The sequence below is a fragment of the Anomaloglossus baeobatrachus genome, chromosome 7 (assembly GCF_048569485.1).
Source record: "Anomaloglossus baeobatrachus isolate aAnoBae1 chromosome 7, aAnoBae1.hap1, whole genome shotgun sequence".
Classification (NCBI taxonomy): Eukaryota; Metazoa; Chordata; class Amphibia; order Anura; family Aromobatidae; genus Anomaloglossus; species Anomaloglossus baeobatrachus.
Genome location: NC_134359.1, coordinates 42,319,227 through 42,344,791, shown reverse-complemented (window position 1 = coordinate 42,344,791; position 25,565 = coordinate 42,319,227). Strand labels below are relative to the sequence as shown.

General features: G+C 46.8%; 1 protein-coding gene across 3 annotated transcripts in view; it reads right to left on the bottom strand.

Moving 5' to 3' along the window:
* Window positions 1-25,565, bottom strand: part of TANC1 (tetratricopeptide repeat, ankyrin repeat and coiled-coil containing 1) — a 133,348-nt gene that overhangs the window by 37,317 nt on the left and 70,466 nt on the right. For all 3 annotated transcript variants that reach the window (XM_075317251.1, XM_075317250.1, XM_075317253.1), the window contains one exon: window positions 17,137-17,215. In XM_075317251.1, the coding sequence (XP_075173366.1) occupies window positions 17,137-17,215 (79 nt within the window). The remainder of the gene's footprint in view (window positions 1-17,136; window positions 17,216-25,565) is intronic.

Below are 25,565 nucleotides of genomic sequence, written 5' to 3'. Positions count from 1 at the left end.
AATAAATAAAAAAAATGGTCATGTCAATTCTTTCCTGCATTTTACTGCATTTTTCACCTATGCAATGCAATGGAAAAACGAAGTGGCAAAACTGAGCCAAAAACGCACCGAAACGCGTTAAAAACGCATGCTTTTTTTTATTGGTGCGTTTTTGCGGCCAACAATGCACAAAAACGCAGCATCAAAAACGCTGTGCGCACATAGCCTTAAACGCCAAATGGTGAATTAGTATCAATCATATTCAAATATAACATATTGGGTAAGTAAGGGTGTGCGAGGGTTAGCGCCTGTTAGAAGGTCCAGACCCAAAAAAGCAAATCACTGGCTACCGTCTCCGATTCCTTTTAATCCTGGGTATTTCAGAACATAGTTGGCTACAACCCAATCACATAAATATAAAGACCTTCACACGAGGAACCTGTCTCCTTCACCACTGCAGGGGGATGTTCTTCCTTCCTATACAGGATAAAACTTGAAAGCATATTTCACTGACATATATAATCCCCCCTGTTATATCCGGAATAGACTTCATTTATAAAAGGTATTTATGCAGAAGATGCCGCAGCCATACCTAGACTCGAGCACCCTGGCACCAGGCCATATAGGAGGTGACGGGCACCCGAAATGGTTGGAGGGGACTGGTAAACTATTTTGGATCGCATCACTCTTAGGCAACAAAGCGTAAGACTTTGCACAATTCTAAAGGGTTTTTTTTTCCACTCCTGGTATCCTCATAAAATAAAAAAAAATAAATAAAAAAATTACAGTATATAAAAAGTTTGCACAAAAAAACAAACTTTTTTTCCAATAACACAGGGCTGCCGATGGCTTTGGGGATTGACTAACTCCCTGTCGATACGTGTTCGATCCCACTGTCAAAGATTGAGAGTGGGATTTAACAGGTTAACTGCTGCCGACAGAGCTCTGATCCACCCACGACTGTCAAGAGACACATGACAGCTGAATCAATCAGCCATAATGTGCAGGGAAATATGCAGGCTCAGCGTGCGAGCCCGCATCAAAGGCGGAGACACTACCTTTGACGTACATGTACGCCTAAGGAAGTGAAGTGCTTAAAGGGAATCTGTCAACAGGTTTTTACTGTACAACATGATGTAAGGACAGAGACCCTGATTCCGGGGATATTTCACTTATCAGACTATGTCCTGTAAATTCAACACAATCAGTGTTTTATCAGCAGGAGATTATCACTAGAGTACTTGGTCTCATGAGCAAGCAAGTCAGGTTAATTTGTGTAACCCCACCCCCACCAGCCTATCATTTCCCAGTGTACACAGGAAGCTGCCAATCAAGAGTGTGGGTGGGGTTATACACAGCTGTGCATTCTGAGCACTGCTACATCTACAACAGAGAAAACAGGGATCCTATCCCAAACTACAGTTAGCAGTCCTGTACTGTGACATAGATAATCTGATAATACATTATGCTCTCTGATTACATAGCAAAAACCTGTTGACAATTTCACTTTAACTATTTCAGTAGCTTTGACTTACATGTACATCAAAGGTAGTGTCTCTGCCTTTGATGTGGGTTTATTCAGATCCTCAGACTATTGGGCAGCACAATTGATGCTGCAGCCATCACCAGCATTCCAGGTCTGATGGCAGATGTGTCGCTCCTGTCCTATTAGGATAGGTCACATGCGCTTTTGCCGATACCTGGCAAGTACGGCTTGGCAGCCCGCCTGATCTAATAGTATGGGCGTCATCTAATAGGCTGCGGGCTTGTGACTGTGCATCTGCATGTGTGAACAGAGCTCTATGCAAGCCATCAGTGTGCAGTTTTATCATCTAGCAATCGCCCCCTCCATGTTTTGGAAGTGTGTGTGTGATTTGCTCCTCCTGCACCTGTGATACCTCCAACTAGTGGGGGCTTAGCCGTATCCTGCTAGAGTAGTAGTTTTTGGCCTGGACGGTTTACAACTTCTGCCCATCTTTGCTTTAAGTAAATGCTTAAAAGGGTGGTTCACCCATATTTTTTATTGTCTAGTTCGATATTATATTGAGAAACCATATTTCTCTCAAATGCCTTGTGTTGGCAATAGTGCCTTGAGAGACGCTATTGCAGAGTGCTGTGCCCCGCTCCGGTGACGTCACGTCAAGTTCCGCACACGTCACATCCCTGCGGCCGGCTGCAGTCTTCCTGACTCACTGAGCTGTGGGTGGTGTTTCACACAAGGAAATTCTTCATCATTTTGGCACCAGTGGTTTTTTAGCGCGGCATATACCAGTTTTTCCTCTGTGATCTACATTTACCACGTCATTTACAGGGCCGCTGCTTGAACCACGCGGACACTCACATGCGCTTCAAGGAGTTGTGACTTGTACAACCCGATTAGGTGAGTGTACCTCTCTGCTTTCATTCCTAACGATATACCGGGTAAGACCCTATTGTGCCTTCTGTCTCCCCATCTCTAGCAGCTACACCGCTCCGGTGACGTCACGTCAAGTTCCGCACACGTTACATCCCTGCGGCCGGCTGCAGTCTTCCTGACTCACTAAGCTATGGGCGGTGTTTCACTGCTGTCACAGCACAGCGCGTCTCCTGCTTGCAGCGTTCTGCTGTGAGGGAGGAGGGAGCAGATGGGCTGTGACGAGCGGTGAAACACCGCCCACAGCTCAGTGAGTCAGGAAGACTGCAGCCGGCCGCAGGGATGTGACGTGTGCGGAACTGGATGTGATGTCACCGGAGCGGGCAACAGCGGTCTGCAATAGCATCCCTCACAGGCACTATTGCCAATACAAGGCATTTGAGAAAAATATTGTTTCTCAACATAATATCGAACTAGACAATAAAAAATATAAGTGAACCACCCCTTTAATTTTTGGAGGATTTTCATTCCTCTTTACATTGCTATTTTTTTTTTAGATACCTGGCAAGTGGCCACATCAATAGCACCTCTAGTGGTGACATAAGAGACGCTAGACAAGCCCTTTATTTCACATGCAGGGCTTGTACAGAGCTGCAAAGAAAGTCAATATTTATTTATGGAACTACCATTTAAGCAATTGCCCAATACATATTGTACAGCACTTTTTAGGCTATTCCACGTCACAAGGGCATGTACACGGGTGGGTTACGGGCAGCGGAGAGTCCATCCTACAGAATGCATGTCGTACAGAATGCAGGAAGCGGCAGAACAAGGAGGGAGCAGCAATAAAGGAGAAGAATGTTCCGGATAATTGTGGCCTGTTGTTTTCCGTGGATGATGGCGGCAGCCTGCGAGTTCCACCCTGAATCCAGTTTACCATATTCGGAAACTGGCTTACCCACAGCGCTCTTAAATAAACAGCATCATGGCAAAGTTATGCTCAGGAATTCCGGCTATTTTAGTGCTAAGGACTCGCTCTTATCTGATACTCTTGGCAGGCGCATTTGGACTAACCCTTCTCCTGCCAGGAAAAAAAAATTAAAAAATATATTTTTAAAGGCAAAGGGGATAGAAAGTTCCTTTTTTATTTATTTTAATATAAACAAAAATAAAAACTAATAAAAAATAAAAAAAAATCCTATTTTTTTAAATTGTTTGAACAGGAAAAATAAAAATACTGGTGTCTGTTCAGTGACTACTAACAGGGAAGCCATTAATCTGACAGATCTTTGATCTTGCTCCAAGGAACCTGTCAGAAAAAAAACAAAAAAAAAAACAAGCCACGAGGATGCCTTTGCCTGCCAGAAAGAAAGGCGAAGAATTTGACAGCAGGATTAAAGGAGGGTAATAAGAAACCAAACACTGGTGTCTTGAGTAGGCCCCAAGTCTGAGGAGGATCAAGAGTGAAGATGCTGCAGCCCTGGAAGACGTTGGATGATTAGCGCCATTCAGTCCGTCCCCTCGTTACAACCCTAGGAAGACGCTCACACGGCGTTTGCCAGATCACGCGCTTTTTTTCCTTCTCCTTCCAATCCAGATAAAACATTCGTCAAAGTGTAAACGTAACTCTCAAAATACACATCTAGAGCCGGCAGAGTTTACCGGATTTAATGTGTGCATTAAAGGATTAAATGCATAAAAGGAATTTGCAAAATCTGGGAAAGTCGACAATGGGAACCACTAAAAAGAAAGACGCACAACGAGGTGACAATGGAGCATAAACACATCATCACGCCGCCTCTGTGAAGAGAAACAAATCGACACGTTTTCCTTGGATTACCGGCATGGAACGTTAGTCGGGCTAGGTGTATTTAAAACGATAAATGATCATTATAAAATTCAGAGGTCAAGGGTAAGGAACAGGGACAATTCTTAAAATCCTGTTTCAGGCACCAAGAAAGTATCTTAAATCTTACCCTTCATCGCCAATTAATACCAGCATATCTGCAGAGTACGGATGGTCATATCATACACCTTTATTCATGCCATGATATTGGGGTTGTGTCTCACTGGATAACCACCCAAGATTACTAGTGACGAGTGAGCACTACCATGGTCGGTACTCTTAACTAGTGATGAGCGGGCACTACCATGCTCGGGTGCTCTGTACACGTAACTAGTGATGAGCGGGCACTACCATGCTCGGGTGCTCTGTACACGTAACTAGTGATGAGCGGCGACTACCATGCTCAGGTGCTCGGTACTCGTAACTAGTGATGAGCGGGCACTACCATGCTCGGGAGGTCAGTACTCGTAACTAGTGATGAGCGGGCACTACCATGCTCGGGTGCTCTGTACTCGTAACTAGTGATGAGCGGGCACTACCATGCTCGGGTGCTCTGTACTCGTAACTAGTGATGAGCGGGCACTACCATGCTCAGGTGCTCTGTACTCGTAACTAGTGATGAGCAGGCACTACCATGCTCAGGTGCTCTGTACTCGTAACTAGTGATGAGTGAGCACTACCATGCTCGGGTGCTCTGTACTCGTAACTAGTGATGAGTGAGCACTACCATGCTCGGGTGCTCGGTACTCGTAACTAGTGATGAGCGGGCACTACCATGCTCGGGTGCTCGGTACTCGTAACTAGTGATGAGCGGGCACTACCATGCTCAGGTGCTCTGTACTCATGATGAGCGGGCACTACCATGCTCAGGTGCTCTGTACTCGTAACTAGTGATGAGCGGGCACTACCATGCTCAGGTGCTCTGTACTCGTAACTAGTGATGAGCGGGCACTACCATGCTCAGGTGCTCTGTACTCGTAACTAGTGATGAGCGAGCACTACCATGCTCAGGTGCTCTGTACTCGTAACTAGTGATGAGCGGGCACTACCATGCTCAGGTGCTCTGTACTCGTAACTAGTGATGAGCGAGCACTACCATGCTCAGGTGCTCTGTACTCGTAACTAGTGATGAGCGAGCACTACCATGCTCAGGTGCTCAGTACTCGTAACCAGTGATGAGCGGGCACTACCATGCTCGGGTGCTCGGTACTCGTAACTAGTGATGAGCGGGCACTACCATGCTCAGGTGCTCTGTAATCGTAACCAGTGATGAGCGGGCACTACCATGCTCGGGTGCTCGGTACTCGTAACTAGTGATGAGCGGGCACTACCATGCTCAGGTGCTCTGTACTCGTAACTAGTGATGAGCGGGCACTACCATGCTCAGGTGCTCTGTACTCGTAACTAGTGATGAGCGGGCACTACCATGCTCGGGTGCTAGGTACTCGTAACTAGTGATGAGCGGCGACTACCATGCTCGGGTGCTCGGTACTCGTAACCAGTGATGAGTGAGCACTACCATGCTCAGGCGCTCAGTACTCGTAACTAGTGATGAGCGGGCACTACCATGCTCGGGTGCGCAGTTCTCGTAACTAGTGATGAGCGGACACTACCATGCTCGGGTGCTCAGTACTTGTAACTAGTGATGAGTAGGCACTACCATGCTCGGTACTCATAACTATTAATGAGTGTGGCGCCCTGGACAAGCCAGGTCGTCACAGGTACTACCATAAACACACCCCACACCCCGGCTAGGCACACCAAAGTCAAACAAAATCCTTGTTGCCTCCCTCCAGGGGCTGATGTCCACACCAGGGGGTGGGCCAGGCGGTTTGTCCCGCCCACCGGGGAGTTCACAGTCCTGGAGGCGGGAAAAGGAGTCAGATCAGATAGAGTTTGAGGTTGGAGAGGAGTGAAGTGTGGTAGTGGAGGAACAGACTGACCGTGTCCGGGTGCGTGGCCCGGGCACATACAGCATGGTTGGCAGACGGTGGTGACCGTCTGCAGGAGAGGCCAATTGGAGCGAACCGTAAGGACCGGGGACAGGCGGTGGCCCGACGGTACCGGATCGGGGAGCAAAGAGAGGCCAGCACCATTCGGCAGGGCTTACGGACCCCGACCAGGCTAGGAGTCGCCGTAAGGAACCTCCGGGGTTTCCCAGCAGTCAAGATCCGATTGAAGGCAACAGCTCAAACCGTAAAGGGAAACACAGTCACCGCCAAGGCTACAGTTCCCAGGGCCAGAGCCTGCGGGCAAAAGGGGCTCCCTCAGCATCCATCCAAGCTGGGGAGCGGGTTACCGGTGGGAAGCCATTGGAACTGTAAACACAACACAGGTGCAGGGAAAGGTAGTCACCATCAACCTGCCGGGAGGAGAAACACCGCAGCTGTCTGTGGGACCCGTCCATCCAGCCGTTTGTTTTACCGGAGACTTTGCATTCATCATTGGCTGAGTGAGTACCACCGTGCCGTGCGGCACAGCGCTGCCCCCGCGACCCTGCACCTCACCAGGCCCCGTAACCCGCCTGCCATCCATCCTTACCCCTCACCGGGCCCCGGGACAACCGACCCCCCTACCCACGGAGGGGAGAACCAACATCCAAGCTGCTCCCTGTCATCGCTCCCGGGATCCCCGTCCAGAGCAGCGGTGGTGTCACAACCTCACCACAACCGTGGGTGGCGTCACGGACAATATCCCTAAACCAAACCACCCCCCTTTCACTCACGGGCGAGGAACGCCACTCGAGTCCCCGGGATCCGGCCCACCGCTCGAGCCACCGAGCAGCAGCAGCAGCAGCCGGACCCGAGCAGTGGGTGAGCGCAGCGTCCCCTCCTCCGCCCGCGACATGAGCGAGCACTACCATGTTTAGGTGCTGGGTACTCGTAACTAGTGATGAGCGAGAACTACCATGTTCGGTGGTTGTAACGAGCATTTGGATGCTCAGATGGGCTCGACAGAAGTACCTGAGTGTAATGGAAGTTAGTGACGGACTCGAGATCTTCCAGAAAAATGCTTGAGTTCCCTTTTGACTTCCATTATACTTGGGTACTAGAGTTGAACTTCCAACTGCTCGTTAGTAGTACCAAGCACCAGATCATGGTAGTGCTCCCTCATCACTAGTTACGAGTACTCAGCACCCAAGCATGGTAGTGCTCGCTCATCACTAGTTACGAATACTGAGCACCTGAGCATGGTAGTGCTCGCTCATCACTAGTTACGAGTACTGAGCACCTGAGCATGGTAGTGCCCGCTCATCACTAGATACGAGTACCGAGCACCTGAGCATGGTAGTGCTCGCTCATCACTAGTTACGAATACTGAGCACCCGAGCATGGTAGTGCTCGCTCATCACTAGTTACGAGTACTGAGCACCTGAGCATGGTAGTGCCCGCTCATCACTAGATACGAGTACCGAGCACCTGAGCATGGTAGTGCTCGCTCATCACTAGTTACGAGTACAGAGCACCCAAGCATGGTAGTGCCCGCTCATCACTAGTTACGAGTACTGAGCACCCGAGCATGGTAGTGCTCGCTCATCACTAGTTACGAGTACCGAGCACCCGAGCATGGTAGTGCCCTCTCATCACTAGTTACAAGTACTGAGCACCCGAGCATGGTAGTGCTCTCTCATCACTAGTTACGAGTACTGAGCACCTGAGCATGGTAGTGCCCGCTCATCACTAGTTACTAGTACTGAGCACCTGAGCATAGTAGTGCTCACTCATCACTAGTTACTAGTAGTGAGCACCTGAGCATGGTAGTGCCCGCTCATCACTAGTTACTAGTACTGAGCACCCGAGCATGGTAGTGCTCGCTCATCACTAGATACGAGTACTGAGCACCTGAGCATGGTAGTGCTCACTCATCACTAGTTACGAGTACTGAGCACCTGAGCATGGTAGTGCTCTCTCATCACTAGTTACGAGTACTGAGCACCTGAGCATGGTAGTGCCTGCTCATCACTAGTTACAAGTACTGAGCACCTGAGCATGGTAGTGCCCGCTCATCACTAGTTACCAGTACTGAGCACCTGAGCATGGTAGTGCCGCTCATCACTAGTTACAAGTACTGAGCACCCGAGCATGGTAGTGCCCGCTCATCACTAGTTACAAGTACTGAGCACCCGAGCATGGTAGTGCTCGCTCATCACTAGTTACGAGTACAGAGCACCCGAGCATGGTAGTGCCCGCTCATCACTAGTTACAAGTACTGAGCACCCGAGCATGGTAGTGCCCGCTCATCACTAGTTACAAGTACTGAGCACCTGAGCATGGTAGTGCTCACTCCTCACTAGTTACAAGTACAGAGCACCCGAGCATGGTAGTGCCCGCTCATCACTAGTTACGAGTACCGAGCACCTGAGCATGGTAGTGCCCGCTCATCACTAGTTACGAGTACCGAGCACCTGAGCATGGTAGTGCTCACTCATTACTAAAAATTACCTATCAGGAAAAAATAAATAAGGAATAATCATCCATAGTCTGAAGACTTTAGTCGTGGCAGCTCGGTTGTGCAATGCTCTGCATATCTAGTATCGGGCTGTTGTGTCTCTACATTGCCTGGAAAATCATTTTGCACCAGTTGAGAGGCCTTGTGTAAGGTCACGCCATGTCTCATGTCTGGACATTCTGAACATCCATCCAGCCATTAAATTAATTTCATACATTAAACTGAAAAGCAAAAACTATTAGTAAAAGTGTCAGACACTGAAGGGAATCCGTCCTATGACCGCGCTCCTCACCAGATAATGCTGCAACTTCTCTGCAGTTTTGCAGCCTAATGAAGCAAAATAAACTAAAATCTAAAAAGAAAAAAATCCAGACTGTAACATCCTATCTGCCAAACCTGGAACATGTGCAAGCAATCTACAGCACCGCAGATAAATGATCAAAGGCCGTACAGTACACGGGTCTATAAATAAAGGTCAGACGGATTCTGGAAGCATTTGTTTTTTTGGACGGCAATGTTCTCAGCTCCCATGATTAGAGACCCCGTCCCCGGTGATTGTACATTCCACACACAGATGTTTTCTGTAATTTGGGTTACGGTAATTTAGAATGATTAAATAATGCTAGAATGGTAACAAGGTAATATTTGCTCCTAGAGATGAGGCGTATTACCGAATGCTTCCATGAAATGGAGACCGCAGATAAATTGTGGAACACTATCGTTCTGCAAACATTTAATGAAATGCAAGTATTTGGGGCTAAAAATCAGTTTTGCAATTTGGTGCATGTTAAATATTTGCACCATTTTGCTTTCACATCCACTTAGTCTCTGTGCACGCTCAAGATGTGGTCCTAAATCAGCTAAGAGCAACTATTTAAAAAAAAAAATAAAAAAATAAATAATAACTAAGAAAACTCAGAAAGAGCTCACTGACTGTGACGCCCCTGACCTTATCATGGTGTCACAGAGAACTGCACTCCTTTCCTTATGGTGCAGAACCCACCCTCCATGGCTCTGGGATCCTAACTATTGGTATTACTTCCATCTGCATTCAAATCCTAGCCACACCTCACACCACACCCTGTCAGGCACACCAGTGGGTGGTCTAGCTGGAAAAGGGCCACCCGCCTAGGGGTCAGGCAAACTGGTGGGAGGGGCTTAGTTGAAAAGTAGCCCCCAGAGAGTGAGGAGCTGTGGGAGTTGGAGCTCCCTGGGAGACGTTGGCTAGGTCGCAGATGGTGGTCTGAGACCGGAGGAGTCGGAGACCCAGTCGCACGGTATTAGAGAAGGGTGCCCAGACTTAGTTTGGAGAATGGTCAACACCGGAAAATCTAGTAACCGAACCGGTACCGAGCACGGCGGGGTACTGGACCCTAGATCAGGGAGTAGCTTCACGCAACCTGATAATTCACCTGTGGAGGATAGTTTCTTGATGAACTTTCCCCAAGAGTTCAGAGATCAAAGGCATCAACACAACGAGGGGGATAGGGCTTTCCAGCTTATGCGGCCCACTGAAATCCCAAGTGTCAGCCATCGAGAGCACAGATCTTCTATTTAAGCATAGGGAGCGGGACCCCGACAGCTTCAGGCCGAGGGGTCACTCGGCAACGTCTAAACACTAGTTCATGGAGGCAGGCTCCAGTCCGCCAGCAATACCAACGGGGACAGATACCCGGACGAGCTCCCCCGAGTGGCAGCGGCACCCAGAGACTTGGTTTACTCCTGTGTCAGAGTCTTCTTAATTGGATAGCAAAGTGGCGGTCAGATTGGAGCGCTAGGAAGCAGGAGGACTAGGTGAGTAGATTTTAAAAAAAGCAAACCTTTTATTTGGAACCCTCTAACGGCCACTACACGTTTCAACAGCTGATTGCTGTCTTCATCAGGTCAGAGTCTACTTAATGGTCGCATCAACATCCACACGGCCTGAGTGAGTACGCTGCTCCGCCTGCGTCCTGCCTGCCGCCTGGCCTGCACCACGCTCCTCTATACCTCCACCATCCAGAGTCCCGGGGCCTCCCCTACCCGTGAAGGGAACATCATCTGGCTGCCCCACTCCATCTCCCCGGGTACTCCCATCGGCAGTGGTGGTACCAGTGAACCACGGGTGGCGTCACGTACACTAATCCCCTGTAAATAACCCCCTTTTATTTTCGAGTGGCCGCAAGCCCCCGGGTCCGGAGACCCACGGCAATCCCGGATCCGAGCGGTTCGACCGCTGCAGGGGCGGTACAATTGATTCTCAGTAAACTCATTCTGCAACCAGCAACAGACAATGTAACACAGAGGCCATAGAAGACAAACAGGGTGAAATTGTTAAAGAAACCCAATTGGAAAATTGACTTTTGGCCAAAATTCCATACATATAAGAAAAAATAAAATGTCCCACAAGGTGGACAACCCCTTTAAGGTATTGATGGATTTGACTGTTCTTGCAGAATAGATGCAGCACTGCTCTCTACAGGTATCTGAAATAGGAAACATCTTTCTCTACTGCTCCATCTTCGGGATATTAGGCCGACAATAGCCACAGACGAGGATATCAACCAGCGCAATTCCATTACACGTTAAGTCGATTCAGCTGTACAGGAAAAGCACGTCAGGAGAAAAGACGGGAGCGGGCGACAAAAGAAACAGGAAGGAAACATCTACAAGGAAAAGTCTGGATCGCGTGTAATTGAATCAGATGGGGAATTGCAGAGATTAATCGTTCTAAATCTAGCAATGGTCACAACGAGTAATTAGATTGCCGAAATTGGATAACTGCGCCACTTTCAATTGTGATTACCACTCCATAGATTCATTACAGCTATGGGACAATGCAGTAGGGTTGCCAACTTTATTTTTTTTCTGGACAGTGTCTCAAAAGAAAAAAAAAAAAAATCAGACAGCCAAGTTTTTTTTATGGACACGATAAATAACCCTTATAAATCATTAAGCTTGTAAGTGATATATATCTACAGACCATAAATCCTAGAGGAAGAAATCAGCTGCATTCACTGTGAACTGGAAAAGGTGATAAATACAGTAATAAAATTCTGCACAGGTTTCTCCAGCTTCAATAAATGAAAACAAAAACTACATCCATTTTTTATTATTTTTTTTTTACGGACAAGGGAACCATTTGAATGTTGGCATCCTGGGCACCTTTGGCATTTACATCATGCTCTGAAGAATTAAATAACATTGTGGGGGGCTTTGATAGTCGGCACTCTAGTGTCAGCCCAAGAGGTTCACTGGATCCTGGTCCAACGAGGATGGTGCACCAGAGTGCTAGGAATCTTCTCGCTCATCTCTACTTTATCTTCTACTGTGTGAACTGAGCTTGAAGGAAAGGATAGGTTTGCATTTTTTTCCCAGCACATGCCACAAACCGGCTTTTAAATGTGATGAATAGATGCCAACCATCAGGACTTACTGGGTTGCCTCTCCTTGAAGTAGAGATGTCAAACTCAAATACAGAGATAGCCAAAATTAAAAACTTAAAGCCTCGGGCCAACCTAGTTGGCCAACACACGTAGATCTCCATTCAGAATAATGGGCCGCGCATAGCCCTCCATACAGAACAATGGGCCCCACATAGCCCTCCATACAGAATAGGCCCCACACAGCCCTCCATACAGAATAATGGGCCCCACATAGCCCTCCATACAGAACAGGCCCCACACAGCCCTCTATACAGAACAATGAGCCACACATAGCCCTCCATACAGAATCGGCCCCAACACAGCTCTCCATCCAGAATAATGGACCCCACATAGTCCTCCATACAGAATAATGAGCTCCACATAGTCCTCCATACAGAATAATGAGCTCCGCATAGTCCTCCATACAGAATAATGAGCCCCGCATAGTCCTCCATACAGAATAATGGGCCCCGCATAGCCCTCCATACAGAATAATGGGCCCCGCATAGCCCTCCATACAGAATAATGGGCCCCACATAGCCCTCCATACAGAATAATGAGCCCCACATGGCCCTCCATACAGAATAATGGGCCGCGCATAGCCCTCCATACAGAACAATGGGCCCCACATAGCCCTCCATACAGAATCGGCCCCAACACAGCTCTCCATCCAGAATAATGGACCCCACATAGTCCTCCATACAGAATAATGAGCTCCACATAGTCCTCCATACAGAATAATGAGCTCCGCATAGTCCTCCATACAGAATAATGAGCCCCGCATAGTCCTCCATACAGAATAATGGGCCCCGCATAGCCCTCCATACAGAATAATGGGCCCCGCATAGCCCTCCATACAGAATAATGGGCCCCACATAGCCCTCCATACAGAATAATGAGCCCCACATGGCCCTCCATACAGAATAATGGGCCCCACATAGCCCTCCATACAGAATAATGAGCCCCACATGGCCCTCCATACAGAATAATGGGCCCCACATAGCCCTCCATACAGAATAATGGGCCCCACATAGCCCTCCATACAGAATAATGGGCCCCACATAGCCCTCCATACAGAATAATGGGCCCCACATAGCCCTCCATACAGAATAATGGGCCCCGCATAGTCCTCCATACAGAATAATGGGCCCCGCATAACCCTCCATACAGAATAATGGGCCCCGCATAGCCCTCCATACAGAATAATGGGCCCCGCATAGCCCTCCATACAGAATAATGGGCCCCGCATAGCCCTCCATACAGAATAATGGGCCCCACATAGCCCTCCATACAGAATAATGAGCCCCACATGGCCCTCCATACAGAATAATGGGCCCCACATAGCCCTCCATACAGAATAATGAGCCCCACATGGCCCTCCATACAGAATAATGGGCCCCACATAGCCCTCCATACAGAATAATGGGCCCCACATAGTCCTCCATACAGAATAATGGGCCCCACATAACCCTCCATACAGAATAATGGGCCCCACATAGCCCTCCATACAGAATAATGGGCCCCACATAGCCCTCCATACAGAATAATGGGCCCCACATAGCCCTCCATACAGTATAATGGGCACCACATAGTCCTCCATACAGAATAATGGGCCCCACATAGTCCTCCATACAGAATAATGGGCCCCACATAGTCCTCCATACAGAATAATGGGCCCCACATAACCCTCCATACAGAATAATGGGCCCCACATAGCCCTCCATACAGAATAATGGGCCCCACATAGCCCTCCATACAGTATAATGGGCACCACATAGTCCTCCATACAGAATAATGGGCCCCACATAGCCCTCCATACAGAATAATGGGCCCCACATAGCCCTCCATACAGAATAATGGGCCCCACATAACCCTATATACAGAATAATGGGCCCCACATAGCCCTCCATACAGAATAATGGGCCCCACATAGCCCTCCATACAGTATAATGGGCACCACATAGTCCTCCATACAGAATAATGGGCCCCACATAGCCCTCCATACAGAATAATGGGCCCCACAGCCTTCCATACAGAATAATGGGCCCCACATAGCCCTCCATACAGAATAATGGGCCCCACATAGCCCTCCATACAGTATAATGGGCACCACATAGTCCTCCATACAGGAATAATAAAGAAAAAAATCTGACCCTTCAAGACGGCGACATCTCTAATGTGGCAATAAAAGAGCAATGTCATCAGGTGCCGTCCATATAAAATGATACGCTCCCAGTATTATTATCCAAAGTGGCGTCACCTTTTTTGCATCTCCCTCTCCATAAAAACATGAAGGGAAGGCAGCACAATAAACGCACATTACAGGGTGTAGACGGCAGTTTAATCGTTTCGTCCCGTCGTGTTTCAACACAGGTATCAGCTGATGTTATCGCCATTCATTCTGCGCGCGGCTCCTGATCAAGGTGTGGCCTGGGAAAAGCAGTGTGTTGCCAGCACTAAATAGTAAGAGACAAAGTCAGAGGATGACCTGGATCACAGAACATATTTCCTTTGTTACAGCTTGTTTGATGGGAGAAACATGTGCGGACGCAGAGAACAAAAACAGCGGCTTAAAGTGCACCTGCTGCACAGACGCCCGGCGGAGGAAGCCGTCACACAGGCGGAACCGGTGCTCGCGGCCACGCTAATCAATCACGTCGTGACATCACCGCCACTTCTTTCCTCAATCTGATGTCATTGGTTCCTGATGGATAAAACGGCGGTTTCCTGATTTGGAAGGAAAACTTAAGAGTACACATTAGGTTACTGACTCGCTTGGCCGAGAACCAACTCCTCCAAACCTGGTGCTCCATTTGTGCAGGAGCGACTTATCGCGCATGGGAACAGCATGCCCATTAATCCTGTCCAAACTAATGATTTTGGAGAACATTTGTGCTATATATACACTTATGATCAACATTTTCTTTGAGAGTATGGTCATATTTACATTGTTACAGAAATGGTTACTGCCTCCTGCAAAATCAACACACTCCTTTCCTGCAGCTTCACCTCTCCCATCATCGGAATGGCCAAAGAAGGTTAAAAGTACAAAGAGGAATAAAAGGGATAAACATTAATGCTGAATGCAAGCATCCCATTGGCAAGTCGTGGGGACAGATCAAAAAGAGTTGTCCACAAGAATATTTTGAAAGGGTTCATGTCATTAATGATGAACTAATATACTGTATATATATATATATATATATATATATATATATATATATATATATATATATATATATATATATATATATATATATATATATATATATATATTTATTGATTTTCGAAGGCGCTGCATTTTTCAACTACGAAATCGGACTGTGGCAGAGTCACCTATGGCTCGTGCTCCGCACAGTACAGCGATTCATGCAGAACTGTATGTGAAGGGGGCTGGCTGACTTCTCATTGTAATAGGCAAAACAGACCCTTTCTCTGTCACAGCTGACATGAGCAGTCAACTAACCCCATTCACACACAGTTTGATAAAATGCGGCTACAGTAAAAACACTTTCTGGTGTTGGGCACAAGCCAAAAATGGAGTTCTAGAAACTGAAACGAAGGCCGAAAGCTAAAGATCAAGGCACCTTAGAAAAAACTAGTACATTACAAAGTTATTGATACTTCTAATATGGATACATGTAAAAATAAGTTTCATGGAAGTGGAAAAGTCCCTTTAAAAAGGGGGTTATGTGGTGAAAACAAGTTATTAGCAATGATTGGCGAGCGTGCTCAGTACTCAATTCATCATCGAGACTGTCGCGGAGCTCGGAAGACTGTCGCGGAGCTCAGAAGACTGTAGCGGAGCTCGGAAGACTGTAGCGGAGCTCAGAAGACTGTCGCGGTGCTCGGAAGACTGCCGCGGTGCTCGGAAGACTGCCGCGGTGCTCGGAAGACTGCCGCGGTGCTCGGAAGACTGCCGCGGTGCTCGGAAGACTGCCGCGGTGCTCGGAAGACTGCCGCGGTGCTCGGAAGACTGCCGCGGTGCTCGGAAGACTGCCGCGGTGCTCGGAAGACTGCCGCGGTGCTCGGAAGACTGCCGCGGTGCTCGGAAGACTGCCGCGGTGCTCGGAAGACTGCCGCGGTGCTAGGATGAGTATCACGGTGCTCAGATGAGTCGTTCATGAAACAAACACAAGATACAGGCTCACTTCCTTGAATAATGCGAGTCGGCACCCCAGGGAGAGTCACTTGCAGTGTCTGAATGGCTCTGACAGGGGTTAAAAAAAAAAAAAAACCCAACTTTTTTGGATGTAGTGTGTCCAAAACAAAAATAAAAACATCTGGCACTAATTAAAAAGGGTGTTTTTAATCAGTGCCGGATCCTACCTGCCCATATATTTGTACACATTTCATCCAGGAAATGCATGATATTAAGATGTCCCATCAAAGAGAGGTCACCTTGACGCGGTTGATGAGCTCACGTGAATTGGCCAATTTAAGCGCTAAGTACCTTCATTTTTCTATGCATATTCCATATAGTATTAATGCAGTTTACATTTCATGTATTCTGTGTTTGCATATATCTTCGCGCTTACAGAGCGTGGCTATATTCTTTTGCTGGTGTTTCGTGTAGTCCTAGCACCTGTTCACACTTGCTATGTTCTCTTTGGAGAAGCAGAACAGTTTTTGCTTTTTGTTAGAAGCGGGGGTCGTACTGCTGGGGTCCTCACCAATTGGCAGATCTGGAGACTTATTCCGGTTACAAAATGTAGAGGCAAGATGACCGTCGATGTTCAATCCATTTTCCATAGGGCTGCTGTAAAAAGTCAATTTGGCAGCGCCATGGGGAATGAATGGAGGTGGTTGGCATGTGTACCGCCACTACATTCTCATGGGGATAAAAGGTTCCCCATTCTGCCAATCGGAGCAGATCCCAACGGTCGGACGCCCACCGATCAGCAAATTATCACCTATCCATGACTAGGCGATACCTTGTTTTCACCAGACGACCCTTTTAATCTTTTGAGCTGAAATCCAGTGATTGACATGTCGTCATTATTATTTACAGGCTTCCAAAGGACAAGCACAGACAATTCCCATCAATTCCATCTGTTAAACAGTAACACGGCAAAGTACGTAATCCGAGTGCAGTAATGATTTACCTGTCTCTCCCCACAGTGTATCGTTCTCATTGATGTCTATCGGGTAATCTGTATCATGGTTCAAAAGGCATTTCACCACCTACAGAGAAAAAAAAACAGTAAAAATGAAGTGTTTGTAGAAGGAGAGTTTAATAACTCTGATGCAAAAACTTAAAAACCTTGTAAAAGTGACCGATTACCCCTTTAAAACAATGATATTCTGCGCTTACTACTTTAGCATATATTTATAGGGGCCGGAGCTCAATTTTTCAGACCTAGAGCTCCAAATCTCCTACAGAAATAAAGGGATATTCCCAAAGTGATGGCACAGTGATAGGACATGTCACTTTCTCAGCACCTCAGCTCTAAGACCCTCATTTATCATAAAGCAGAGATTACAGTCCGGACTTAAACCCCACACTGAAAAGTGCCCCCCAATCCACCCCCCCTGGATTCATGACCTGGAGGAATACCGTGCAGTTGATCGGAAATGCTTGCAGGGACTTAGCAGGAGCGGATCCCCAGGACTGATCCCTCCATGATCCTAAAGTGATGGTTTATCCGAATAATAATAAGTTTTAAGAGATATTAATACCCCTTTAAAGGGGCTGTCTCATGCTATGAGATGAATACAATTGCAAACTGCTTTTAAAAACACGCAACTTTGAAATTCACCCTTTGTTAAAAATCTTCTGTGTTCTCAAGAACAAAGCGCTTTTAAAGTGGACTGTCAGCAGATTTATGCAATGTAACCTAAAGACAGCATGCTGCAAGTGTTAAACAGAGACTTCATCCCTGTGTCTGTTATCTCAGTCTTTTTTTTTGTTTACCTGCAATGTTAGTCTAAGCCTCTTATCTTTATCATTAGTGGGTCTCAGCAGCACATGAGTAATGCTGGGTTCACACATAGCGACAGCGACGTCGCTGTTACGTCACCATTTTCCGTGACACAACAGCGACCTTGTAAGTTGCTGTTATGATCTCTGCTTAGCTGTCAAACACAGCAGACGCAGCAGCGATCATAACGACATGCATCGCTGTGGAAGCGATGCTGCGCTTGGTAACTAAGGTAAATATCGAGTAACCAACCAAAGTGCTTCTCTGGTTACCAGATATATACCTTGGTTACAAGCGCACACCGCTTAGTGCTGGCTCCCTGCACTCATAGCCATAGTACACATCGGGTTAATAAGCAAACCTTTGCTTATTTCCCGATGTGTACTCTGGCTGTGTGCAGGGAGCACTGGCAGCACGAGAGCGGCGGACGCTGTAACTAAAGTAAATATCGGGTAACCAAGGAAAGGGCTTCCCTTGGTTACCCGATGTTTACCATGGTTACAGCTTACCGCAGCTGCCAGAAGCCAGCTCCCTGCTCGCTTCAGTTCGTCGCTCTCTCGCTGTCACACACAGCGATGTGTGCTTCACAGCGGGAGAGCGACGAGCAAAAAATGAAGCAGGTCATTCAGCAACGACCGGCGACCTCACAGCAGGGGCCATCTCGTTGCTGGATGTCACACACAGCGACGGGACGGAAAATGATGACGTAGCAGCGACGTTGTTGTCGCTGTGTGTGACACCACCTTTATAGTCTGACTCCGCCCCCCTCTGTGCCAGTTTCTATCTATGGAAATGCACATTAAAACCCTAGTGTGGGCAGCGTCAGCTCTCAGAGCTTTGCTACTTGCAAAATCTCAAATCTTACAGAACTGCTGCAGCCACTAATCTAAGTTATACATCATTGAACTCAGGAAGTCTTTGCCTACATCATGCTGCTCTCAGATGAGGTAGTAAATACCTGCTGACAGATTCCCTTTAATAGTTTACTCCTTTTGTTGCCATCATTACCAAGGTGGAAGTACCAGCTTGCAAGCTGTTAACTAAAAAGCTTGCAAGCGCTGCTCTGAAGCTGTGCGTATCCGCCAGCTGCACTGCATCTGCAAGCATCGGAGATAGAAGAGCTTGGGCCAGCGGCTCAGCCATGCTGCAATTCCGAACTGTCAATCATCAGGAGCGCACCGCCACCAGACAAGCAGGATGCCAGGAGGCAGGGAGGCGGTGTGCTCCTGCAGATACAATCCGGAGACAACCCTTTTGAATGAAAAAAAATCCTGGCTGCTTGATCTCACCACTAGGGGGCGCTTGCTGTATACATCTGGCATCTAACTTATACATAAAACTGTAGTTGAAGGTCATCAGTTATGCCATGTGTTGTACTTAACAGCTGACCTCCGCCACATAACATATGGAAAATATTCCAAGATCCAGCCTCATCTTTGAGACCGTAACTAAAACAGTAAAAGAAAACCTCTATTTATATTTTCTCAAAACAACATCGTTACATAGTTTTCTAAATTGTTCCCATGGACACTGTATTTTTATGTGGGTTGACAACTACATTTCTGGTGTTCTTGTGGCAGTAAATCATGTCAGGCTTGTGAGCAGCCAAAATACTAAAAAGGAGTTGTGTGGGGCTAGAAGTATGAAAACAGCGCCACCCTTGTCCATGGGATGTGCCAGGTACTGCAGCACTGATTTCAATGGGAACATAGAGCATATGGGGAAAAAAAAACAAACTGCTTTTTGGAAAAATGTTAACTTTTTTTTCTAATGAATATAGTTTTGGGTGTCTAGGTTAACCTGAGGCTCAGGGGCCAGAGTTACTCTTGATGCAAGGATTAAATTTAATGGGAATTAGTCATCAGGTTTTGCCACCTAATCGGAGAGGAGTATAACGTAGGGCCAGCAATGTGTCGCTTATTTGGATGCTTGCTGTAGTTTTCATAAAATCTGTAGCAATAGATCCCTAGTAAAACCTCCTTCTGAGCTTTGTATAACTCCGCCCCCACCACTGATTACTGTGCATAGGCATAAAACTGCCAATCAGTGGTGGGGGCAGAGTTATACGGAGCTCAGCATTCAGAGAACTGCTGCAGATAAAACAGTGTAGTTTTGGTAAACTCACTAAGCAGCCCAGTAAGTGACACATCGCTGGAATCAGGATCTCTGCTCCTACATAATGCTGCTCTCAGATTAGGTGGAAAAAAACCTAGTGCCTGATTCAGTTTAACTAGTATGCATAACAAAAAGACTCCTGGACGAAGCAAGTCAGTTGCGAAACGCGCGTCAGTGTGTTTGTGAGCGGCCACGGCACCATCACATACCTGGATTACTGGTAATATCGCTATGCATTTAGGCTATGTAGATTTAATCCCCCTACAACTATGAAGTATTTTACATCCTTTATTTATTATAGATCGGGATTTTTCTGATACATATGATCTTTGATTGGGTTTCCAAATAAGGAATTAAATATAACTTGTTGCCAATACACAGATATATATTTCCAGATCTATTGATAATAGGTGCCGGGTCTGTCTCTAACTATTCCATCCATCACCTAGGTTAAATCCATTCAGTTTTTATGTATTTTATGTTTAATAAAGATGGTTGTTAAATATATTATACCGTATGGCTTGCATACTTTCTTTGGTGTATATATAGACTTTGGTGCAATAGAGCCATTCATATTTAAATTGTGGTTTTTGGTGTTAATAGTATGCAGAACAAAAAAATGATGCCAATCAGTGATGGGGGCGGAGTTATACAGAGCTCAGCATTCAGAGTACTGCAGCAGATAAAATAGTGATTTTAGCAAAACTACACTAAGGAGCCCAGTAAGTGACATATCATTGGAATCAGGATCTCTGCCCCTACGTTATGCTGCTCTCAGATTAGGTGGCAAAAACCTTGTGATGGATGCAGTTTTATTAGTATACATAACAAGATAATGATGCCAATCAGTGGTGGGGCGGACTAATACAGAGCTCAGCATTCAGAGTACTGCAGAAGATAAAATATTGATTTTAGCAAAACTACACTAAGCAGCCCAGTAAGTGACATATCGCTGGAATCAGGATCTCTGCCCCTACGTTATGCTGCTCTCAGATATGGTGGCAAAAACCTTGTGATGGATGCAGTTTAATTAGTATGCATAACAAGATAATGATGCCAATCAGTGGTGGGGCAGACTAATACAGAGCTCAGCATTCAGAGTACTGCAATAGATAAAATAGTGATCTTAGCAAAATTACACTAAGCAGCCCAGTAAGTGACATATCGCTGGAATCAGGATCTCTGCCCCTATGTTATGCTGCTCTCAGATTAGGTGGCAAAAACCTTGTGACAAATTCAGTTAAACTAGTATGTATAACAAGAAAATGGTGCCTAAAATATGTAGATACTTTTCCATAATTTACTAGGATATGAACATTTGCCAAGAGCTGCCCTTAATGGACGTTGAGTGCGAGCCAATGGGTAGAAAGTTGTAACGCCACTGGCATTCTGGTGTCTGGCTAAAAGGGTCGCTACGAGTTTGTATGGGTTTCCTCCGGGTTCTCCGGTTTCCTCCCACACTCCAAAAGACATACAGATAGGGACTTTAGATTGTGAGCCCCAATGGGGACAGTGTTGTCAATGTATGTAAAGCGCTGCGGAATTAATAGCGCTATATAAATGAATAAAATTAATTATTATTATTATTACGAGGATTTTGGTTTGGAACCAAACCTTTAACTCAGAAGAAACCAAGATGTCTCCCAGCTCTGGTACATGACTGCTGGGGAAAACTGCCAAAAGTGGCCCTGGAAATACAAAGCAGAACGCTGCTGTTTGCTCCACAGCCCTTTCCTACCACACTCAGTGCATAATTAATGCACAAATAGCCATAAATTACATGTAATAACCCATTAGTCAGCAGAGCTGTCCCCGTCAGCGAGCGTTCTTCTCCAGACCTGCAGGTATTGCACTTGTGCTACATTCTCTTATTAACTATTACAAAAGGAATTGTCGTAAAAACTTTTAATTAACTTTATCGCGGAGCAATGCTATTCTTGCCTCTGGTAACCGGCCGTTGTGGTTTCTCTCCTCTGTGTTACGGCTTACACAATCTCAAAAGCCTCAAAAAATAAAACACAGGCGTGTCCTTCTGAAGCCTATAATACTCCGCAACCGCCGCCATTATAATCAGCACATCGTTACAATTTAAGGCGCCGTATCAAGAGCAGAAGAAGGAACGAAAAAAGGGGAATAAAGCTGCAAAAACAACAAACAGTGACATTCTGGAGGTTTAACATGAACAGTAAAATTAGAGGATTTTAGGATTTCTGGACGTTCCCAGCCCCCAAACTCACTCGCTTTATATAGTATCCTAAGCTTTACATTCAAATTTCATCCAATTTTTGGAATTTAAAAAGGACAAAACTGCCCTCCTAACATTGAATGAAGAAAAAGCTAATAATTGGGAATTAAATCTCTTTGCCGGGGTCTGACGCTGACCGTACTCAAGAGACAGCTATCCGCTAAAACGTTGTCCAGCAGTCTGCTAGCTATGATTTAGGGGGTTGGACCCGATGGCCCTTGAGGTCCCTTCCAACTCTACCATTCTATCTTTTCGGACACCCATACCCGAGTGATCAGTTCAGTATCTCTCTGAAAAAAGAATCGGACATTGGGAAGAAAAGGATAAAGTCGATGGAATTGGAACATCAGTTTGTCATGGAGGAGTCTGGAGACCTCCATACAGATCGGATAGTTGGACACCCCCGATCCTAACCCTCAGTCTCGTCCGAAAGGGGCTAATTCATCTTCTTTCCATCTATTATGTAGCGGGGCTTTTACATTATATGGTGACTTCTATGTGCACTGTGAAAGAGGCAACTCTCTCTTCCGTCTCAGCAGAAAACACTTTTTTTCCCCCCAAAAAAGTTGAAGTTGACTAAGCTGCAATACCTGACAGTGCCAATAGATGCAAGTGTGACGCCCCTGGACTAGTCAGGTCGTCACAGGATACTGCACGCTCTTTATCTCCCAGTGCAGGACTCAACCACGCATTGTTCTGGGTTCCCAACTTGCAGTACTACCTCCATCAGCATCTAAAAATCCTAGTCACACCTTGCACCACACCCTATCGGGCACACCAGTGGGCTGCTGAGCTGGAATAGGGCTGCCCACCTAGGGGTCAGGCAGGGAGGTGGGAGGTGACAAGTGAGTTGAGTGGTAGCCCTCGAGCTGTGAGGATCTCTGAAAAAGCAGGGAGTTGAAGCTCCCAGGGGAGAAGTAGATTGGGTTGCAGATGGTGGTCTGGACCCGGAGGAGTCGGAGACCCGGATGCGGGATATTGGGACTAGGTGCCTGGCTTAGTCTAGGAGGACGGTCGGCAGCTGCAGTCCAATAGCCGGTCTAGGGCCGAAAGCACATCGTGGTACTGGACCCTAGGTTGGAGAGAGGCTTCAAGCAACCCGGCAATTAACCTGCAGAGGATAGGGCCTTTATGGACTGTCCCCACGAAGCTCAGAGATCGGGGGCACTAGTGCAATGAGGGGGATAGGGCTTTCCAAGCAAAGCAGCCGACTGAAATCCCAAGCGTGAGCTTTTCAGAGCAAGCTCCTCTACTATACATAGCAGGGAGCGGGGCCCGAAGAGCTTCAAGCTTACGGGCCACTTGGACACTGCTAAAATTCTGTGCACGGAGGCAGGCTCTGGACCATCGGGCAGTGCTGCAGGGGATGGAACCCGGACGAGCTCCCCCCAAGAGGGCAGCGGCACCCAGAGACTTTGTTTACCACTTTGTCAGTGTCTGCTTTTCTTCTGATTGAGTACCTGATCACCCCTTTCCCCAGAGAGCCTGCGCTCCCCTGCAATCCATCCCACCATCCAGAGTCCCGGGGCCTTCCCCAACCCGTGGAGGGTAACGTCATCTGGCTGCCCCACTCCATCACCCTGGGTGCTCCCAACGGCAGCGGCGGTACTCCATATTACCGCACACCACGAATGGTGTCACAAACTATCTAATTCCCCTGTAAATAACCCCCCAATCACGTTTTAGAGTGACCCTGCACCCCCGGGTCCGGAGACTCTCGAGCCACGACTAGCGACACCTGGATTTGAGCGGTTCGACCGCTGCTGGTGCAGTACAAAAGTGGTGCCATTTCTGGGAAAAGAACAACCCATTTCACTAATCTTGTGGCATGCAGAGCTAACGTTACATAGTAGAGAACAATAATGCTCAATAAGAACCCCCTAAAAAAGCGGCACAAGTACAATACTCCAAAGTGTCACCCAATACGGAGGATCTGGAGGGTGTGTAGGACACGCGCGGTCCTGGGCTTCATTTTTGGTTCCCGTTAGGTCCTAATAAATCTTGTTAAGCTTATTTAGCCGGTAACACCATTATTAAATGGGGGTTTGGGGCCATTGTGTGGAGTGTGACTGCATCGAATGATACAGCTGTCCGCTGGTCCAGAAACAGTCAGCGCCTCTGTCCCAGCGCCGCTATGAAATACGACCCTGACAGTTAATAGTTGTCCAGGGTATTGGGAAATCATTTTACAGATTGTCCTCATGTAACACTAGATCTACTGACTAATGTGCTCCGATAATTTTACAGATTTTATGTGTTTTTCAAACTTGTTCCATTAAATCTTTTCTAAAAAGATTCCCATAAAGCACAAAAACTTCCAAAAGTTCATTATATCTACATATATCTAGATGGCAAATCATCTGAACTAGGATAGGCTTGTGCTTAGAAAAAGCAGAGAATCTGTAACATATGCAGAGCTGCAGTGTAAAGAATGGAGGACTCATGCCAAAGACTTGCAACAAACAAAGCAGCAACAATGCATCTGAACTTCCACACATTAGATAAAAACTTTCCAAATGGAACAATCATCTGGAAAGTTTGTATCTAATGTGTGGAAGTTCAGATATTAAGGTTACACATTGCGGTGCCTGAACACATTGTGGCTAGACGCACAAGGATTACTGGCTTTTGCCACAATTCGTTTATGTTTGCCATGTTTCCAAGATGTTCCAATAATTGGTTACTGCAGCTTAGCCGCAAACGATTGTCCAGCATTAACCAAACATGGCTCCTTTGCAACCTACAAGTTTGGTGGTCAACAGACATCACCCCAGGTAGAATCTATGGCGAAACGCATCGTGTGTCACGAGGTAACACATGCAAGGCTCTATACTGGTTATTCATATAGCTACTGGCATTATTCACACTGGGTTCATTAACTGTCTTTATTGGCATTATGTTGCATTGTTACATTTTCTATACATAGCAGCATTCATACATCATCTTATTTCCATTGTTATTATCTCTGGGGCCACCTATTATTATTGTTTGGTGTTATGCATCGAAGCTTGTCCAGATTTACCCTACTGCATCTATTTTGTAGTGCTACATTTACCAGAAGCCTTTTTTGCTTTTCATTTTTTAAAGGGAACCTGTCAGCAGAAATTTAGCTTTAAACCTAAAAGTTTCCCCCTCTGCACCTCTCGTAACCGGTGGTGTCCTGCTCCGCTCCTCCCATCTATTTCCTGCTACAGGGTAAGATGGGAAAGAGGTGATGTCGGGTCATCTGGCCAGCACTTGCGCAGAACGTTGG